General features: G+C 38.8%; 1 protein-coding gene across 1 annotated transcript in view; it reads right to left on the reverse strand.

The window, feature by feature from the left end:
- The window catches only part of COL15A1 (collagen type XV alpha 1 chain), a 153,101-nt gene that overhangs the window by 91,225 nt on the left and 42,234 nt on the right, over positions 1-19,642 (reverse strand). Inside the window, exons 6-7 of the mRNA XM_065753005.1 lie at positions 5,513-5,639; positions 4,525-4,637 (exon numbers count right to left, since the gene is read on the reverse strand). Of these exons, the coding sequence (XP_065609077.1) occupies positions 4,525-4,637; positions 5,513-5,639 (240 nt within the window). The remainder of the gene's footprint in view (positions 1-4,524; positions 4,638-5,512; positions 5,640-19,642) is intronic.

Raw genomic sequence — 19,642 nt, forward strand, 5'->3', positions numbered from 1 at the left:
CTCCAAGATTTTTCAACTTCAAATGAACTTTCTATATTATAAAACCAATAGGGAAAACTATAGTTAGAATGCATACTGCCAATGATTTTTTTTAAAAATCTGTTAAGAAGAAAAAAGTATTTTTAATGGAAAATTTGATATGATTTGTCTGTGGTGGTGGTCAGCCCCTTCTCCCATGCACTTTGAATCAGAGAATCATAGAACCATCAAGGTTGGAAAAGACCTCTAAGATCATCTAGTCCATCTGTCATCAATATTTCCCACTCACCATGTTCCTTGGTACAGCATCTAAATGTTTCTTGAACATCTCCAGGGAAGATGACTCCACTACCTTCCTGGGCAGCCTATTCCAGTGCCTGACCACTCTCTTGGAAAAGAAGTACTTTCTAATGTCCAACTTGAATCTCCCTTGGTGCAACTTGAGGCCATTCCCTCTAGTCATATTGCTAGTTACATGGGAGAAGAGGCTGACTTCAATCTCTCCACAACCTGGAGGACAAAACTGATCATACTTGCAAAACATTGCATTTATTTAACACACATGTTGTTCTCATAAAAAAATTGGCACTCATTTAATTCCTATTTTTTTTTATTTTTTATGTACCTGCAACTGTTTGATCCCACTTGCTTTTTACCTGATACATCTGATGGACTGAATGATGAGAAAAAGTACATTATTGTTTTCCCCCTGACTATCTCACTTTTCTTGCATTTGTCATTCAGTAATTCAATTCTGAGGAGATCTTCATGCAAAATTTGGACATCTCTTCTGCTTGATGATCCTGGTTTCAGGACAGGTGTATATGTAAAGGAGAAATAAGTCACATGTAAGTCTGCTTGTATCACGGAGCATCCCTTGTCTTTGGGAGTGGAAAACTCAGCCTTCACACTACACTGCAAATGCATGAATGTAGCACAGATTCCTGCCCATCTGTCCTGATGCTGCAGGGACACAAGGTAATGTCTTCCTGCCTTGCAGTGGGATTAAAAGCAGCCTGGCTGGCACAAAGCTTTCTTAAAGAGATCTAAGTCAGTATTTAATTATCTTTTCCACATATACATAGCAGTGAGCCTTGAATTTCACCTGTGTTTTGATCTCTTGCCTTCTACATTTGAGAATTCACTGGACAAGTGCGTTCATACATTTTTTTTTTGCTCCCTGCAGCTTTCTCAAATTGTTTCTATAGTGGGAGTGCATTTTATTAATTTACATGTTTTCACTGTCTGCCAGCATGTCCGTTTCCACTGATTTTAATATATCCACATAGATCCTGTCAGCACTTCACACTTGTTTTTCTGGAATTTCTACCACTCTGTAAGTACTACAATGACGAGAAAAAATCCATTTTTCACGTTTGAGTCACAGTCATGTCTAGAATGTATCACTTCTTTGGGAGCACCTCTTGACTGTACCTCTGCATAAATATCACAGTGAAAAAGTGACTGTCAAGGACAGGGAGATCCCTACTCCTAGTGAGATGCAGAACTCCATTCATTCCAAAGGGTGGCCTCTGTGAGAAGAGTCTAGAAGCTGCCTCACATCAGTTCCTGTTCCAGGTGGCTCCAAAATGGACCCATGGCTGGCAGAGCTGAGCCTCAAGCAATGCCAGGTGTGCCTCTGTGACGGTATATTTAAGAAGAGGAAAAATTTCTATGAACAGCAGCTGAGAGAGGATTGAGATCATGTGAGAGAAACAGCCTGCAGTCACCAAGGTCCAAGCAGAAAGAGGTGCGCCAGTCGCCAAGCAGAAGTTCCTCACTGCCCAGTAGAGGCTCATAATGGAGTAGACTGCTCCCTGCAGGAAGACAGCATTATCCCAAATCACCTTTCGAATTTCAGTGGGTAAAGCGTTCCCTTCACTTTCTCTGGCAAATGCTGCTACCATAGATTGCATCCAGATTTGTAATTGGATACAACTAAGGGCTAGACAGACCATTACTCTGAGTTATGGCAAAGGCATCTACAATTAACTAGTGGTCTTTTATATTAGTTCATAGGTTCTGGAGGAGATGGTTCAACATATATACATGGGGGAATATTTAAGGCAGGAAGAGGCCAAATGCTGTCCAGTGATTTATTACAAATATTAAGCAGCTAGGAAATGTGAGGAAGATGGGGAAGGTACCAATAATAAAGAGGGAAATACTAGCAAATAGTTTACAAAACAGGGATAGTCACCACCAGGGATTCAACAATTAAACAACATGATTAAATAGAAGGCATTAATTTTGGAGCAAAGCTCATTTATTTGCTACCACATTATTGGTAAATATAATAATTTTACTTGTTGCTATAGTACTGATAAACTCTGATCTTATAAAACTGAAGTAAATTTACTGCTGTAATAATGATTTCTAATTGTGTTTCTATTACTTCTGTCTACTCACACTGCTCATTAGTGCTATATATTTGCTTCCTGGTAATAATATGTAGCAGCTTTTCACCTATATATAACTATAAACTCTCTTTATTAATCACAGATACACTTGCTAGTAGTGACTTGTAATCTGCAACAAATCAGAATATTTAGAAAATAGTCTCTGTGTTTGTGTACACTATGGAATCCTGTGAACCCACTGTTGCAATTATGTTATGTACCCCCTTCTGTGTAACCCTTTAGGTCATGACAGAGTCACAAAAGGAAGAAAAAGGAAAATATAACATTTGTTTGATGGTTAGAAAACTCTGCAGTTGTCAAGGAATCAGGGAATTGATGAAAATTTTACTGATACATGATTTTATAGTATGTCAAAAGTTTGGGAAAGAATTGGACTAACTTTGAGGCCTTCAACTCACAGGATTTCAAGCTAATGTAATATGTAATTTATATTTACAGAATCACACAACATTCTGATTATGTATTATGCTACATGTTCAATAGACACAGTATCTTTTGAAGTCCAGTATCCCACCAGAGAAGATGACTTTGCTGCATATGATACAGCTATCCTTTTAGGAGTTTCTAGTACTTGCAGAGACATGGGTTAGAGTAGTCTCCTAAAACAGGAGCTAAAAGGGATGCCATTTTTCTTAGTGCAGTGTGAACTTCAAAGTAGAGACAGAATAGTATACTGCATTTTCTTTTGATTTCTGTGTATAGGAGGCAGGTCAACAGATTTCTACCCAAAAGAAGTATTTGATTTCATAAGTGATTTGACAAAAAGTGCTTTTGAAAATGTGATTATACTGAATGCTTTTCATATAATTTAGTTTCTCCTGGTCCTTGCAAGATTTGAATGCCAGTTAAATTACAAACCATCTTTGTCTCCTCAGTTCAGTAATGTACAGGTACACAAAATTTATAGATTGTTTTTCTGTCAAGAAAGACCCTACTAGGTATTTCTATTTGGACATTAAAAAAAAAAAAAAAAAAAAAAGAGCCTGATCTGGATTTTTGGAAGGCATCTCTGATAGCTGAAAGCTGTACAGTTATCTCCTCTTCTAGAGCACCTGTAAAAAATGTACTGGCAGCCTGTAAAGAGATTAGGTTTAGAAGTGAACAGCATCTATCCATGTAATTAATCTGACACAGATATGAACAATACAAGGAACACAGAAAATTTTATCAACTTGCCTCAAGTTTGATCCTTTATAAAGCCTTCTAGTTGTACAGTCCCAATATTTCATTAATCCAAGTATCTTATGCTTGTATATATCAGGATACCTGCCAGTTACACTTTTTAAGAATTGTTCAGCTCCAGGTTCAATTGTCAGCAGGCAGCCCACACTGCTTTCATAAATAAATAGGAGTTGGAGACATTTAGGAGTGAGATCCACTCTGTTGTTACCTACTCAAGATACAGAACAGGATATACATCTTGGATAGTCATTCAAGTTAAATTTGAGTTTATAACTATACGTGTCACATTAGTCTGAGGACAACTAAGGAAAGCCTGTGGCACATAGTACAGGCATAGATCCTTCTGGAGTTTAGTCTGCTTTGGTGTCAGCTTTCTGTATGTATTCAACTGCTAGTAAGGTACTGACATAATGAAATGCTTCTTCGCATTTGATCCTTCACGCACAAGTACTTGGAGAGAATCCAGAGAGTGTCCTTCTAAATCTATATGCCACATTTCTTAAAAAGGAAGCAGGACTTTCAGATGTAAGGTAATTACTGTGGGGTAAACAAGATGCCTAGTTTTAGCTAATTAAAAATCATGGACTTTTGTGGTGAGGATTTACGTTGGTTATTTTTTTTGTTTTGTTTCTCAGTCTCTGTAATGCAAAATGAAAGTGTTGTAAAACTCAAAGAGCATTTTTGTTTGTGAATTAAAGATATCAATGTTACCTCAATGGAAGAAATCATTATATATCCAAACTCTGGCATAGTGTGAACACTTTTCAATTTGTTGTGATGAGAGGACATTCAAGAATTTATGAAGCAATTTCTGGTTTCATATGTGTGTATTCTATGGTGTAATAGATAAAGGCAACAGCTCATGAAAGCACTTAAAGTTCTTGTTTTCCTGCTCTTGAGTAAAAAAAAAAAATAGGGTAGATATTAAACCCATTGTACAGACCTTCTCTCTGCTCACTCCTAGCAAAACACTAGCACCAGAGCCATCTTCTTCTCTTAAGATTTTCTGTGTGACAGCTGTAGATTCTCTGTTGCTTTGTCCAGTTTCCACAATAGCTGAGTCTAAGTAAAATAATCATTCATTAGTGAAAGATAGAACAAAATTACTCTCATTCAGAGATTATTTATCTTAACCTGCTGTTCGCATTTAGTTATGAGAAAAATAAATGACTTAGGTTATTACCAAAATATACAGAGAGAAACATTCCGAGAATTGGTATTAGTATTTTATAATACTGAAATACTTAAGAAGACAGAAAAACAAAAGAAAAGAGAGAATAAAATTATATTTTAACAGTTTACTTTAAGGATATAGACTGTATTACATCTTCTATGTTTCAAGATCATGTCTACCAGTTGCTTATTCTTCACCTATACAGTGCCAAATGCCATACTTCTCACTGACCTGAGGAGAATGGAGAAGACTTTTCTCCTTTCCTTTCCTTCCCTTTGCCTAACTCCTGCAGTGTTGTAGAGTATGACAGCTGTAGCTGCATGTCAGCTTTGTTTATTTATCCATCTATCTATTTAAATGTAAAATTTGAAATATAAACTCTAGTTCAATGGCTTAAACTTCTACACTTAGGAAGGGTAAATTTATTCTCTGCATATATAACAGTGACTGATGTAAGTCACTGATAAGGAGTGAAGTGAGAGATGGGTTGAGTGGTGACTGTATTTGCTAACACTTGTCTTTGCTGCTGTTAAGAAATCATAGTATAACAGATTGTAGTTTCAGTGTTTGACATACCAATTCTTTTCTGACACACAGGATACCCAAAGTCGTAGGGTTTTCACTTTCTGATAGCACCTAAAATATGTCAGTGGCTTCTCATGCATAGGAAAACTAATGAATCTGACGTAGATAACATAAATGACAACTCTTCCTGCCATGCTCCCAAACAAGAAAACAAATAAAAAAGAGGCAGTGCCTTGTTCTTTAATTTTTGCAGGTTCAGAGATTTCTTCCGCTCTGTGATACCCTGAGAAATCGTTCTCTTTCAGATAAGATAACATGGTTGGAGGTGCTTCCACTGCCTCAGCCATTGAATCTTCAGGCTAAAAAAACAAAATCCCCCAAAAAAGTTTAGAAAGAGGTCTTAAAACACATTATAAAGCAAGAATCAACTATCATGTTTCTCAAAGCTTAGTAATAAAAAAATCTACATTTTTGAAGTAAACAAAAAATCAAGATCTCTCCCAAATAATACCTTTCAATTGGCATCATTAAAACTAAAATTTACTAATTGTCAGTAGGTACGCACTCTTTATTTTTTTAATAAATATTTACTTCATCTCTCTTTTCTTCCTCACAATATACATTTAGCTTCTGCCTAGCATCAGATTTCACACAGATTTGGTCAAGATATTGAGAAAACTAGCACAGTTAGATCTGTTCTTCTAGACCAAATGATCTACACTTGACAAGCCTTTGGAGATGGAAAAATATGTAAGGAATATAAAGGTCCTACTACAGATCTGAACCTGAAACTGTCTTAGGGTAGGTAAGGAGTGGTCACTTTTGTAACCTGGTATAAGTTGTGAACAGAAATGTAGCTAGTTTATTCCCTACAGGAGTTCAAGAACTAGAGAAGTGTCAGCTCAGTGTCATGACAATATTATTTCAGGGGGACCTGAATTTTACATATAGTTAAAATTTAAATGTGATAGATGCTGCCATGGTGGCTTGGAACAGACATAATGGGCCAAGAATTCTACTTTTGAACCAGATTAACAAATACAAAATTTTGTAATATGGCTTGATAAAATATTTCCTGAATGTTGTATTTTAACCTAGGCAGCCAGTTAAGTTCTGATGCAGACTCCAACATCAAATACTACTATGCAATCCAGAACATACTTTAGAATCCCCTAAAAAGTATTTTAGATTTTTTTTTTACAATTTTATTTTTTTTAATATTTCTTGTGATCAGTGTGTGAATAATACAAAAAATAGTTTTTAAAATGATAAAACCCATTTGGAACATTTACTTGCAAATTATTTCATTTATTCTAAAGCCAGAAGAGTAATTCTGACCAATACTGACTGGTAAGCCTTACTTTTGTCACTGGAAAAATCATGAAGCAAAAGCCTCTTGGATCACACTTCTAGGCACATGAAGAAGAAGCTAAGCAGGAACAGTCAATGTAGATTAATGAGAGGTAAATCATACCTGATCAACCTGATTGTGTTTTGTTATAAAATGACTGGATTTGTGAATGAGAAGGAGGGGAAACACACAGCCATCCAGGTCTCAGGCTGCAGAGCATGCCTGAGTTTTGTTTCAGTGTCTGACAGCAGAAATGAGTAGCCCTGTGGGAGTTGTGCCCATGTAGAAGAACCACTCAGCCTGGGGTCAAAGTTTTGGGAGGAGTTGAACAAACTGAAAGGCATTAGAGTCAGAGAAGATCGACTGGTGAAATCATGCTTTGCCATCCCTGAAACAGATGCATCAGCTGGCCACAAGGCAAGAAGTGAAGGATCCTCTACCTGCTTGCAACCAGACAGAAGGAAGGCAGACCTAAGAGACAGGGAGAATGAAAACATGTTTCTACTTAGGGTGTTAGGCATTATTCCCTCCCAGCCTACTTTGCCCTCCCAGGTGCCCTTATACAGCAGGTATAAGGCTCTGAAACTAGATGAACAGTCAAGAAGAAATGAAAGGGTATTACTATAGATGACTTCCTTCTGAGGAGAACAGAGGGCCCAATATGCGAACCAGACCTAACCCATATGGAAGCTGTTCAGGTAAAAGATTACTAGAAAACTCACTAGCCTTGCACAGCCCTTGGATTATTATTTGTTTTTCATGAAGGAAGCAATTAAGTAGTGAAAATAAGTCCTAGGGCAATCAAAAGAGACATCAGGACCTAGAGATGATTGGTTAAAAGACTGGAGCCACCAGTAGTGTTTTTCTATAACTTTCTAGTAGCAAGGAATAATATAGAAGGAAGAGACATGCTTAACTGATCAACAAATGGCTCTGATTCTGGTGACTGGTAGAATATATTCTTTTTTTTTTTTTTTATCATGGCATGGTCTGCACAATACCAGGAGTGGTGGTGCTTAGTGGAATACACCTGTTCCAGGGAGGGAAAAAGGATTTTTGTGCATCACTTAGCCAGGGTGATTGAAAGAACTTTAAACTAGCTTGCTAGGGGTAAAGTTTAAGAAACAGGCATTCCACTGATAAGCTATCAGATGGCATGCCAAAAATTTGAGTAACTGCATGCTAGTGAGGTCCATCAGTCTGCTATACAAGGTGCTGGGTACTTAGGAGCATATTTGAAACGTTAAATACCAATGCACACAGAATGAAGAAAAATAAAAATTATCTAGATGCCTTGGCTCAGTCCCAAAGTTACCACATCATTGGCATAAGCAAAATCTAGTGGGAAGAATTTTATGACTAGTGTGACACAGTGGATGGTCAGAAGGGTCAGTCAGGGTGGGTAAAGTGAAGGCAGGGGATTAACCATGTGCAAGGTATAGGCTAGGCTGTATGGAACTCAAAGTTAGCGATGACTCAGCTGAAAGCGTCTGGATAAGGATAAAGGGAAAAGCAGATAATATGGATATCATTGTGGGAGTTATGTGGCAACCAGACAGTTGTCATCACTGATGAATCAGTCATCACTGATGAATTTTCTTTAATGTACTAAGAGATAGCTGTAGATCAGCTGCCCTTGTCCTTATGGGATAGTTTAGTTTCCCAGACATAACTGAGAATACAACACAGCTGATACAAATATGTCCAGAATGTTCCTAAAATACCTTGATGAAGGTGCCCTCAAAGATTTGTTACTTGTAAGTGGAGAGGGTCCGAGGTGTCAAAGAGGTGACTGCTAGACATTTTGACCATAGTCACTATGAAGTAGTCAAATATAAAATCTTTGGTAGTCATAGGAAAACTGCCAGAAAAATGTTGATTGTGGAACTGGGTTGAGTAGACTACAGGCTGTTCAGTTAGTGAGGTCCCCTCAGAAACAGCTTTTGATGATCCTGGGGTTCATCAGTGCTGTTCACTTTTTAAGTACAACTTCTTAAGAGCACAGGAATAGATGATTCCAAAATGTCAGGAGTCAAGAAAGCAGGGCAGAAGGCTGTCCTAGCTGAACAGGGATCATTTTCTGGAGCTTAAGCAGAAAAAGAAAATGTACGGCCACTGAAAGCAAGGTTAGATGACATGGGGAGGAATATGGAGATATTATTCATCATTATAGGAAGTTAACTCACAAGACTGAAGTTCAATTAGAGTTGAAGCTGACCAGTATTGCAGAGGACAAATAAGAAGGGCTTTTTGAAATATTCAAAAAACAAAAGGAGAACCAGAGATAATATTGCTCTGTTATTTGGTGATGATCATCATCTCACAAATAAGGAAATAATAATAAAAACAGAGATTTTTAATGCCTTTTTTGTTTCTGTCTTCAAAGCCGATGATGGGATCTGGGAACCCCAGAGCCCTATGGTGATTCTCTCATAAACTGGGGGGACTGTGGCTGCAGTAATGGTCAACTCCCAGCCAACTCCCAATTTGTACAGGATTTGCTGCTCTACCTTGGTGCACATAGATCTATGAGGCCTGATAGGATTCATGCCATGGTACTCAGCTGGCTGATGTCATTGTGACATCTCTATCAATGATTTTTAATGGTCTTGGAAATCTGAAGAGGTGCCTGTTAATTGGAAAATGACAAACATCGTGCCTGTTTTCAAGAAGAACAGGAAAGTAGAATCTGGCAACTACAAGCCTGTCAGTCTCAGTTTAGTGTCTGGCAGCAGTATGGAGGTGATTATTCTGAGAGTTACTGAAAAGCACTTGAAAGACAATGCTGTCATAGGTCACAATCAATATAGGTTCATGAGTGGAAAGTCCTATTTAACTAACTTAATTTAAATTTTTATGACAGGGTTATCCACCTAGTCAAGCAAGGGAAGCCAGTTGATAACAATCTTTTGGATTTTTGCAAAGGTTCTGATACTATTTCTCACAGTATCCTTCAGGATAAAATGTCCAGCATACAGTTAGACAAAAAATCTAATACGAACAATGAGTTGGGCTCAAAGAATTATAGTAGATTTGGTTACGTCACGCTAGTGATCAGTCACTAGTGGGGTTCTGCGGGATCCTGTTTCGGGCTTTTTATCATTGTCATAAATGATTTGGATGCAGGACTTGTATGCATATTGAGTTTGCAGATGACAGCAATTAGGAGAAGCTGTTGATACCCTTGGTGATAAAATGGCCCTGCAGTGGTCTTGACAAATTACAGAGCTGGGAAATCACTGACTGCATGAAGTTGAACAAGAACAAACATTGGATTTTGTATCTGGGTTGGAGCAACCCTGGATATATCTACAGAAAGAGGTTTGAAGTTCTTGTTCAGAGTAAGTTGAGTATAAGGCAGCAGTGTGCCCAGGCAGCTAAAAGGGCCAACTATATCCTGGGGAGCATCAGGCACAGTATCACTAGCAAGTTGAAGGAAGGGATTGTCCTGCTCTGCTCTGTGCTGATGCAGCCTCCTCTTGAACACTGTGTATAGTTTTGGGCTATACAATATAAAAAAGTTATAAAACAATCCTAAGGCAGCAATGATGGTGAAGGGTCCAGAGCATGGGTGTCAAAAATTCTGGATTTCCTGGGCTGCACTGAATGAAGAATTGTCTTCAGCCACGTGTAAAATATATAATATAGTTAATGCTTGAAAGTAACAGAACTATTTATTTATGTTTATTTATTTATTTAAAAGAGGGCAACAAAATCATAGAACTAGTAGGTCATTTGACCTTATTTTGTGAAACTAATGTAACATCGATGGAAGGCGTTGCAATTCTTAATGAGTTTTCAAGGTGCTCGAGAGAGCTTTTTGATTTCATTTTACTCTTCCTGTACTTCATGCTTGAAAACTGTTCACAAATGTACTGCCAAAAAAAAAAAAAGGATGACATGAACAAGGAGTGATTGTTAAGCATGAGGTATTTTCTTCTCTGATAAGATATCTCTCATGAAAGCCTAGTAAAGAGACGATCAATTTTTTATTTGAATTTTATGTCTGATTGCAACTCTGTACCTTCTGTTTGAAAATTTGTTGCTATTTATGTCAACTGAAAATGGAACTCCATATATACAAAAAACTGATAATTTTCTCAGCCATCTTGAAACTTACTCTCAAGTTCCCATATCAAAATGGAAAGCACGATTTTATCATAAAACATTTAACTTATTATGTTACTTTCATACAAAAAAAGTTCATAAGTTCATAAGGTTGGAAAGGACCTATAAGATCATCTAGTCCAACCATCCTCCTATCACTATCTCTACCCAACTACTAAATTAAATCCTTTAGCACCTCATCTAAAAGAGTGCATTGAACACACAATTGAGTAAATTTACAAATTCTGAGAAAAAGTTAATAAATGTAGGTGTGTCTGTCTTCTGTAATCATGTCTTTAGTATACTTGTGTATTGAGTTTGTTTAGGCAATTTCTACACATATATTGCTCTATATGTCACAATAAGCAGAAAAACAAATCGAATACATACTAGAACTAATAAAAACATATGACAAATTATTTTATAGCTTTTGTGAGCTTTTTGAGATGTTGAAAATTAGAAAGTTTGTCAGCGTCACATGAGTACTCTGGATACTTTTTCCTCAGTGAATATGTTAAATTACATATTTTACAAAATAATAGAAGCTTTTTTAATTAAATAAGAAAACTTAGATGTCTTCTTAATAACATATTATATATGTTATTAACATATATAATAACATATATATTATACATTTATAACATAATGTTATGGTTTTATGATTTTTGTTGTATTGTTGATATTCCACATCATAACATCATGTGGTGTATTGGGAGTTAAAGAGTTAAAGCTCCAGCTCTGTGGATCCTCGATAGTTCTGGGTGTACCTGTCTCAGGAGAGAACTACATTCCCAAGAGTACTTTGAGATGCTTTGCATTTTTACATATTTCCACCCAGAGGGAAAGATAAAAACTGTCTGCGGTCACAGGACTCTCTCTTCCCTTCGGGACCGCGCTCGGCAGTGGGTGTTTGTTGCAGCCGTCCGCCTTCAGCGTTAGCGTAAGGCCTTCGGTTTATCGGACACTCTCTCTCTTGCTCATTTTATTTGATTCATTTGCCTCAATTCCAATTACATTATATTATATTGTGTTATTTTCCTTTCTGATATCTTATTTAGTAAATTAGCTTTCCTCCTCAGATCATTGCCGCTGTTTTGTTCCTAGGCCCATCTCCCTTCTCCTTTTTCCCTTTTCCCCTTCCCCTTCCCCGGGTTGTGGGCCAGTGGGTCCCCTGCCTCAATTGTCACGGTACCGGGTCAAACTGTCCCGCAAACCGGTGACACATAAATATTTTATCTTCACAGGCATGTAGGTAGGTTGAAATATTATTATCATAATCAATGAGCTTTATTTGCCGAGTGGCACAGGCTCATGTAACGTTCATTATACATGTGGGTTTCAGTTTGACTAAGTGCCACAGATGTGAGAAGCAGAATTAGCGTGGCACAGTGCCCTCTTCTCCACAGTGTGCTGTTGTTGCCTGTGTCCACCCTTGAGCTATGTGCAACTGACTCATTAAAAATCACTAAAAATCACTAAAAATCATATAATTTTATAAGTTAACAACTTCATGGGGCCACTGTACTAGCTATCCAGAGCCTCATGACTCACATGGCTGTGAGTTGGACACTCCTAGTCTAGAAAAGAAGGTGTACACAGAGCAGCTGAGGTCACTTATTTGTTCAGATAAAGGAAAGACTGAGGTGTGACCCCATGGCACTCTATACATTCCTGATGACAGGAGTGGAGGGACAGGTACTGATCTCTCTGATGACCAGCAGGACGACCTAAGGGAAGAGCATGAAGCTATGCCAGAGGAGGTTCAAGTTGGATAGTGGGAAAAGATTCTTCACCAAGAGCATGGTTGAGCACTGGAACAAGCTCCCTACAGAGGTGGTCACATTACCAAGTGGAGTTCAAGAAGCTTTTGTACATCTTGGATATATTGTTTCATTTTTGGATGGTCCTTTGAGTAGCCAGGAGTTGGAGCTGATGATCCTTGTGGGTCCCTTCCAATTTGAGATATTCTATGATTCTGTGATCCTTGTGAGCCCTTTTCAACTCAGGATATTCTATAAATTTATGAAACTGGGAGACGGCTATCCAGAGAAGGACCTGAGATTGTCAGTGGATGGAAAGCTGAAAATGAGCTAATAGTGTGTTCTATCAGCAAATAAGTTGTGTATTAGCAGTAGCACTGGCTACAGGCCAGATAGATCCCTAATAGACCTAGGGAAACTGTAAACTTCTTTCATTCAGCACTTGTTAGACCACCTATAGAATACTGATCCAATTTTGGACCCAGTTACAAGACAGATATTAGTAAACTGGAGAGGCTGCAGCATATGCCCAACAAGACAGACAAGATCTAGAGCACTTCCTATGAGCAATCAGTGAAGGAACCGATGTTCTTCAGCCTGGAGGAGAGAAGCCTTCTGTGAGGTTTTGTGGCAGCCTTCCAATATCTACAGTAAGATCATCAGGTATATGGAGCTAGGCTATCACAGTGGTGCTTGGCAGTAGAAATGATAATGGGCATTAAGCTGAAACAAGAGTTATTCTGACTGAAATTAAGGATAAATATTTTCACTATGAGAATAGACATAGGTAGTGTGATCTAACCTGATTGTTGATACTCTTTAGAACAAAAGGTTGGACTAGACAGCCTTTCTGCATACCTGAAATATTGTGATACTTGATTGTATTTTTATGATTGCAAATTGATAAATACATAAAGGTAATGAGAATAAAGGATCTCTGTTCCTGGGAAAAAAAAAAAATCTTATAAAACCAGTACTCCAACGCATGCTAAATGGCTTCAAGACTTGTGAACTAAAAATGAAAACTGCTTTTTTCCTACTTGTCCTTTATGACTTTTCTGAGATAAAGAGTGGTGGTATTTTTTTTTTTTTCTGAGGATACTTTCTTATAGAAGTGCCAAGGACAGTTTTGGGCTGAATAGCAAATTGTCAGGGAAAATGCAGAAAGATTCTTTACAAAAAGAGAAATTATAGAAATTATCAACACCTTATAGAAATTATTAACACCTATATTTTTTTGCTGATTCACTGAGCTAAAAATTATGTAAGGTCCATTAAATGGAAACATTCTGAAACAATCCAAGAATACTATCTATTCCAGCACTCCAGTAGGCAACTGGAAGCAGAGCAAGCAATGTGCCTTTCTGGCAAAGAAGGCCAGCATTATCCTGGTCTGGAATAGGAATAATATTGCCAGCAGATCCGGAAGGGTGATTATTCTGTATTCAAACTCCATGTTAGGTACTGCATCTGGGTTTTAGTTCCCAAGTCCAGTAAAGGACAATGAAGATCATTAAGGAACAAGAACATTTGGCCTATTAGGTAAATATATGAATACAGGAACAGTTTAGACTCAAGAAGACTAGACTCGGAGTGTTCATATGAATGCATGTAACATTTTGATGGGAGAGTAAAGTTGGAGACAGGCCATTATCTGTGGTATCCAAAGGAAGGGCAAGAGACAGTGGAAACAAATTGGAATACAATTAATTCCACTTCTACATCAGAGAAAAACAACCTGTTTTTGTGTGTGGTGGTAGAATATCGGAATGGAAGTACTGTGAGGTCTCCATCCTAGAAGAAATTCAGAACTTACTGGCACACAGCCAATTGCAGTCACTGACACTTGTCATGGTTTTCTGATGTTTTGTTACTGATATTCCACATCATAACATAATGTAGAGTACTGGGAGTTAAAGAGTTAATGCTCCAGTTCCATGTATTCTAGATAGTACCTGGTTCTCAGAAGAGAAGAATTACATACCCCAGAGGACTTCGTGTTTTCATGTTCTGTTCAGAGGGAAAGATAAAACTATTCACATGTCATGAGACGTCCCTTTTTCTCCCTTTCTGCTCTTCTTGGCAACATGTGGGCTCCCCAGCCATCTCGCCTTCAGTAGTGGAGCTAGGTCTTTGATTTTTGGACACTCTCATTTTATTTGATCTATTAGCTTCAATAATATTGTATTATATTGTGTTATTCTGCATTCAGTTATTATATTTACTAAATTAGTTTTCCTCCTCAAATTGTTGCTGCTGTTTTGGTTTTAGGCCCATCTTCCTACCCTTTCCCCTTTTTACTTTCCCACGGAGTGGGTATGTGGGTCCATCCAGCCCATTAGTCATGGAACCAGGCCGAACTGGCTGTAAACCATTGACAACTCTGCTTTGAGAAGGGATTTGGACAATATAATCTTCAGAGGTCCCTTTCAGTCTTAGATATCCTGTGAGTCTGGGAGAAGCATAAGACAGTGTTTAATAAGTTATTTAGAAAATGCATAAAAATTAATCCTTTTTCAAATGTATCAGAAGCAGGAAGCCAGGTCAATATAAAATTAAGTAAAAAGAGTGTTCAGAGAATTTCAGACTATGGCAGAAAAAATAAATTGACATTTTTTTGCAGTCATGTTGACTATGAAGGCGTTGAATGTAGAAATTTCCTTGGTAAACACAGCAAAGAATATGCGTAAAACTTAAGTCTTTGTAAGACAAAGTTAGGAAACACACTGACTAAGTAAATGACAAGAAGTTATCACAACCTGGGAGTTCTGAAGGAGTTAAGCAATGAACTAATTGAAGAATGTGCTATATCAGAGCAATGTCAGCATGGTTTCTGTAAACACATTTCTCAAAAATGTACTGTTTTATTCTAAAGGAATAAATGAAAACTAACAGAAGAGAATCATGCTTTATATAAATGGTGTGGAAATCTTTCTGAAGAATGGTTAAACAGACTGAAATATTTCAGCTTGGCACAAAAAAATGAAAAAATAAAATGTGATAGGAATCTCTGAAATTAACCTGTTTTCCACTAAAGGAACCACCAAAAGAAAGCTGCAGTTAATGTCTGAAGGTAAGCAAAAGGTAGTTCTTTAACTTATTGAATAAGCTAAGGAAATTTTCAGTAGGGAACTGAGAGTGCAAAAATTCCCATGAGTTGGAAAGAATAAACCAAGAGATTCAAGGGGACATACGCAGCTGAGGTCCACTAAACACAGATGTACACACTCCTGGTTCAAGCACTTTCTGAGTCATTGCTCTGGGAAGGAGGAGGAATGAGCAAATTACTGTATGGTGCTGAACTACCTGCCAGGTTAAAGCAAAAAAGACAGTTTGATAGTGTGGGACTTGAAGGGTTGAGATAACAATCTGACTGCAGTGTGTTAACACAAAGTGTTGTGGTAGTTTGACAACTGCTGATCATTATGCTAATTTTTCCCCTACTTATGAAGACTCTTTGAGAGTCTTCTTGTACTGTATTATATAGCACCTTGCTTGCTGTTTATTTTTCCTAACATGTTGGTTATCACCTCTGGGGGTTGCATTAAGGTTTTTATTTTGCTGAGCTGTGTGGCCTTGGCTTATGGGCAGCTGAGAAACTTAATATTTTGTGTGTGTTTGGCGTTGCAGTTGTCCTTGGGCTATGGAAACCATATTGTTGATAGCAATTACACCCTTTGCTTTGTCTCCTCAGGGAGCCAAGCTATGGAAGAGATAGGGGAGGGCATTTGCCAGCAGTTCCTCAGCCTCCCTTTCACCTTTTCTTCTTTGCTTAGAGCTTAAGATCTAGTTACCATAGCTCTTGAGAGTTTTGAATATCTGTAGGATGGTCAAACTAGCATGCTCCTATTGCTGTGCATTGTGAATGTATTTCAGATTATGTTTGAGATTAAACAATTATTTAAGAATATTGCCCAGAATTTTATGACAGATCCTGCAGTGCTCTAACCATTGTGGTGGGCCCTGCCGGTGCCATGACACACACAGTAAGCCCTGTGTTCACTCCAACTTCTGTAACAAGCTCCATGGTTCAACCAGAGAACCAGTCAGTGCCAGTATCAGTTGCCCCTATTAGCAAGATGAAAAAATGTCTATGCAAGTCAGAACATTTAGGAAAGAGATAAGCTTATAAATTCAGAGAAGAGGGTGAAAGTAGACCAATCACAAAAGCAAGAAGAATAGGGAAAGACAGAAACCATCTGACTCCTAATACTGAGTGAGCTGCAAGATTTGTGAAAAGATTACAACAGTTTTACAGGTGATGGTAGAGCCAGAAGCCTGGACTCAGCTGGCAGTGAAGCCAAGCAGCTGAGATCTCTTTCTAGGAAAAATGTCACAGACAAAGCAATTGGAAAGGGGACATAGCCTTTCACCAAATGGCACCAACTCCTGTCAGCTGTGAGGGAAAGATGTCTCTTCAAGGAAGATCTGGTATTTAACTCAGGCAAATAGATCACCATGGAGAAAAGCACTTGGGGGAAATAGCTTTGGTAAAGATGATTCATGGAATTAACTTGGTTGATAATATTAACTCCCAAAATCCAGATGACATGAAATGCACAGGACCAGTGTGGCAGAGAATTGTATGGAATGTACCATCATCACAAACCTGCATCCTGGAAGGAATGAACTGGAAAAATAACAAAAGACCAGCGGTGGATGAAGTGGCTACCTTACTTGGACAAAACAAAGCCTCCCTTTTTCCCTATGAGCCTGTGTCTCAGTTGTGGAAGAAACTGGTTCAGAGGCTCGAAGAAAAGGAAATTTAGGATCAACAACTTTTCCACCTGTACAAACCAGTATTTCATCCATTAGAAGTACGCTTTTGCCCTGCTTGAGAGGGAGGATACAGTGGGTACACACTACATAACAACCTGTGTTTTACCTGTGCAACCATGGAGAAGGTTTTTATTTTTTGCATTTTAGCAAAGACTATGTGGATCAGCTGCACAGCATAAGCTAACACCGAGGGAGCCTTCAAAGAAAGGTAAATAAAAAAGCAAAGCACAGCGGAAGAAGCTGTTGGGAAAGGTGGGAGAAGCCCCGGATGCACGGTAGCACTGACAGCGTGAGAGTGGAGCTGGGGGGTAACAGTGGCTGAACCCCCTCCATCTATACAACCTGTCACTATGTAGTGGAGCAAACAGGACAGGCCAAAAGAGCATGGCACGACACAAGGTTGTTGCCCAGCTGTTTGTACGTGCAATTCCCACAGGGCATGCAAGGAGGGAGAGCGAGCACTCTGAAGGGTAGGGGTAAGTTCTTTAGATGATTATCACATGCTATGTTCAGGGTCAATGCACCTTGAAGTGCAGGATTATCACCCTCCAAGGGTAGAGACTTAATTATGGTATCCACTTGAGGGAGAGATATGGTGTCAGGAAGGATGTTGCAACCCTAACTGGACGCAATTGTAACAGTTCAGACCTCTGGCTGTGTGGAGTGCATAAATCTCTCATTAGCACCATGGAGCAGCAGTCAGAAGGTTGTGTGAGGTGTGAGCAGGTAGATGATCTGCTCTGGCTTGTGGCCAGGCAACAGGATGAAATACATTGATTATAAAGTGTCACTGGGGACAAAATGAAGGAGTGGGGAAACCACAGTTCACCCATGTACCAACAGGCTATTTCAAAGGATAAAACACAAAACCAAGGCAGCCCATGCCGCTTGAGGTTGAGGAAAACAATCAGAAGGCTGGAGGTAAGAACACAAAGGAAAAGAGTGGATGGAGGCAAGTCTGTGCCTGAAGCTGCAAATGAGAACTCTCCTTGCCTATTCCACTCCCACCTCAGGTGCCTCTGTGTAACAGGTATGAGGGTGATAACAGCCCACTCAGTCTAAGACATGGTAACAAAATCTGATCAGGAAAAGCCTTCCCCCAACACCAAGGCTACCTCATTGAAGAAGAGAGAAGTGTTGGCCGTAGGTGATTCCTCCCTACATGGAACTAAGCATCCAATAAGCCAAGCAGAACCTCTTAGAGAAGTCTGCTGTCTTCCTTGTACTCAGGTGAGGGATATTACTGGGGAACTACCTAGCCTGGTACAGGCAACAGACCACAGCCCCTCCCTGATTTTCTGTACAGGGAGAGATGAAGCAGCTACATGTGGGTCAAGGGCTATCAAAAGGGATTTCAGAGCCTTGGGATGACAGCTAAAGGAACTGAATGGACAGATTATCTTTTCTTCTCTGCCTTTTGTATTGGGTAAGAACAAAGATACAAACCAAATGATCTTATCTTTAAATAGCTAGCTTCGTGGCTGGTGCTGTCTCCAGAAGTTTTTTTATTATTTTATTTTATTTTATTTTATTTTATTTTATTTTATTTTATTTTATTTTATTTTATTTTATTTTATTTTATTTTATTTTATTTTATTTTATTTTATTTTATTTTATTTTATTTTATTTTACTATCAATTAGCCTTCATGGTACCAGGTTTGTAAATTCTGGATGGGAATTTGCCTTTCTCAAATGGGGAGAAGGGTCCTTGGGGAAAAGCTAATGGGGCTCATTGGGAAGGCTTTAAACTAGGTGTGAAGAGGGATGAAGGGGATAGTGAGCCTTCCCATCAGAAGGTGTGGGAAGGCATAACTCTATTAGAGCGACAGGTTACTGGCAGGGATCTTGAAGGACCCGCTGCCTTGATGAGGCAGTGACTGCTGGGGCAACAGGAGAAGGTAATGGGGAAAATCAAGGGAAATGCCTAAAAAGAATTAAAGGGTCATCCTTTAAGGTAATGACAAGACCATCTGCCCAGGCGAAGTGCATCTACACCATTGCAGAGAAGAGCTGGCAGATCTTTAGGGAGGCTTTCCTCAGGGTACAAGTGCTCTCTATCCCCTGGTGTAGCAAGTCAGGAAAGGAAGGCAGAGTGTGACTGAAATCAGGTGTGACTGAGCTCAGAGCTGGTGGTCAAACTGAATTGCAAGAAGAAAATGTACATGCAGTAGAAATAGGGAGAGGTACTGTGGGGAGAGTATAAGGAAGCTGCTAGCTGAGTAAGGATGGTGTCAGAAAAGCCAAGGCCCAGCTTGAGCTGTACTTGGCAAGGGATGCCAAAAAGAAAAAGAAAGACTTCTACAAGTAACTTGACCAGAAGGGGAAAGTCCAGGAGAATGTTACCCCCAAGAGAGTGACACAGGC

This window comes from Cyrtonyx montezumae, unplaced genomic scaffold (genome assembly GCF_038088225.1).
Source record: "Cyrtonyx montezumae isolate F1298 unplaced genomic scaffold, pur_monq_1.0 scaffold_8, whole genome shotgun sequence".
NCBI classification, from domain to species: Eukaryota; Metazoa; Chordata; class Aves; order Galliformes; family Odontophoridae; genus Cyrtonyx; species Cyrtonyx montezumae.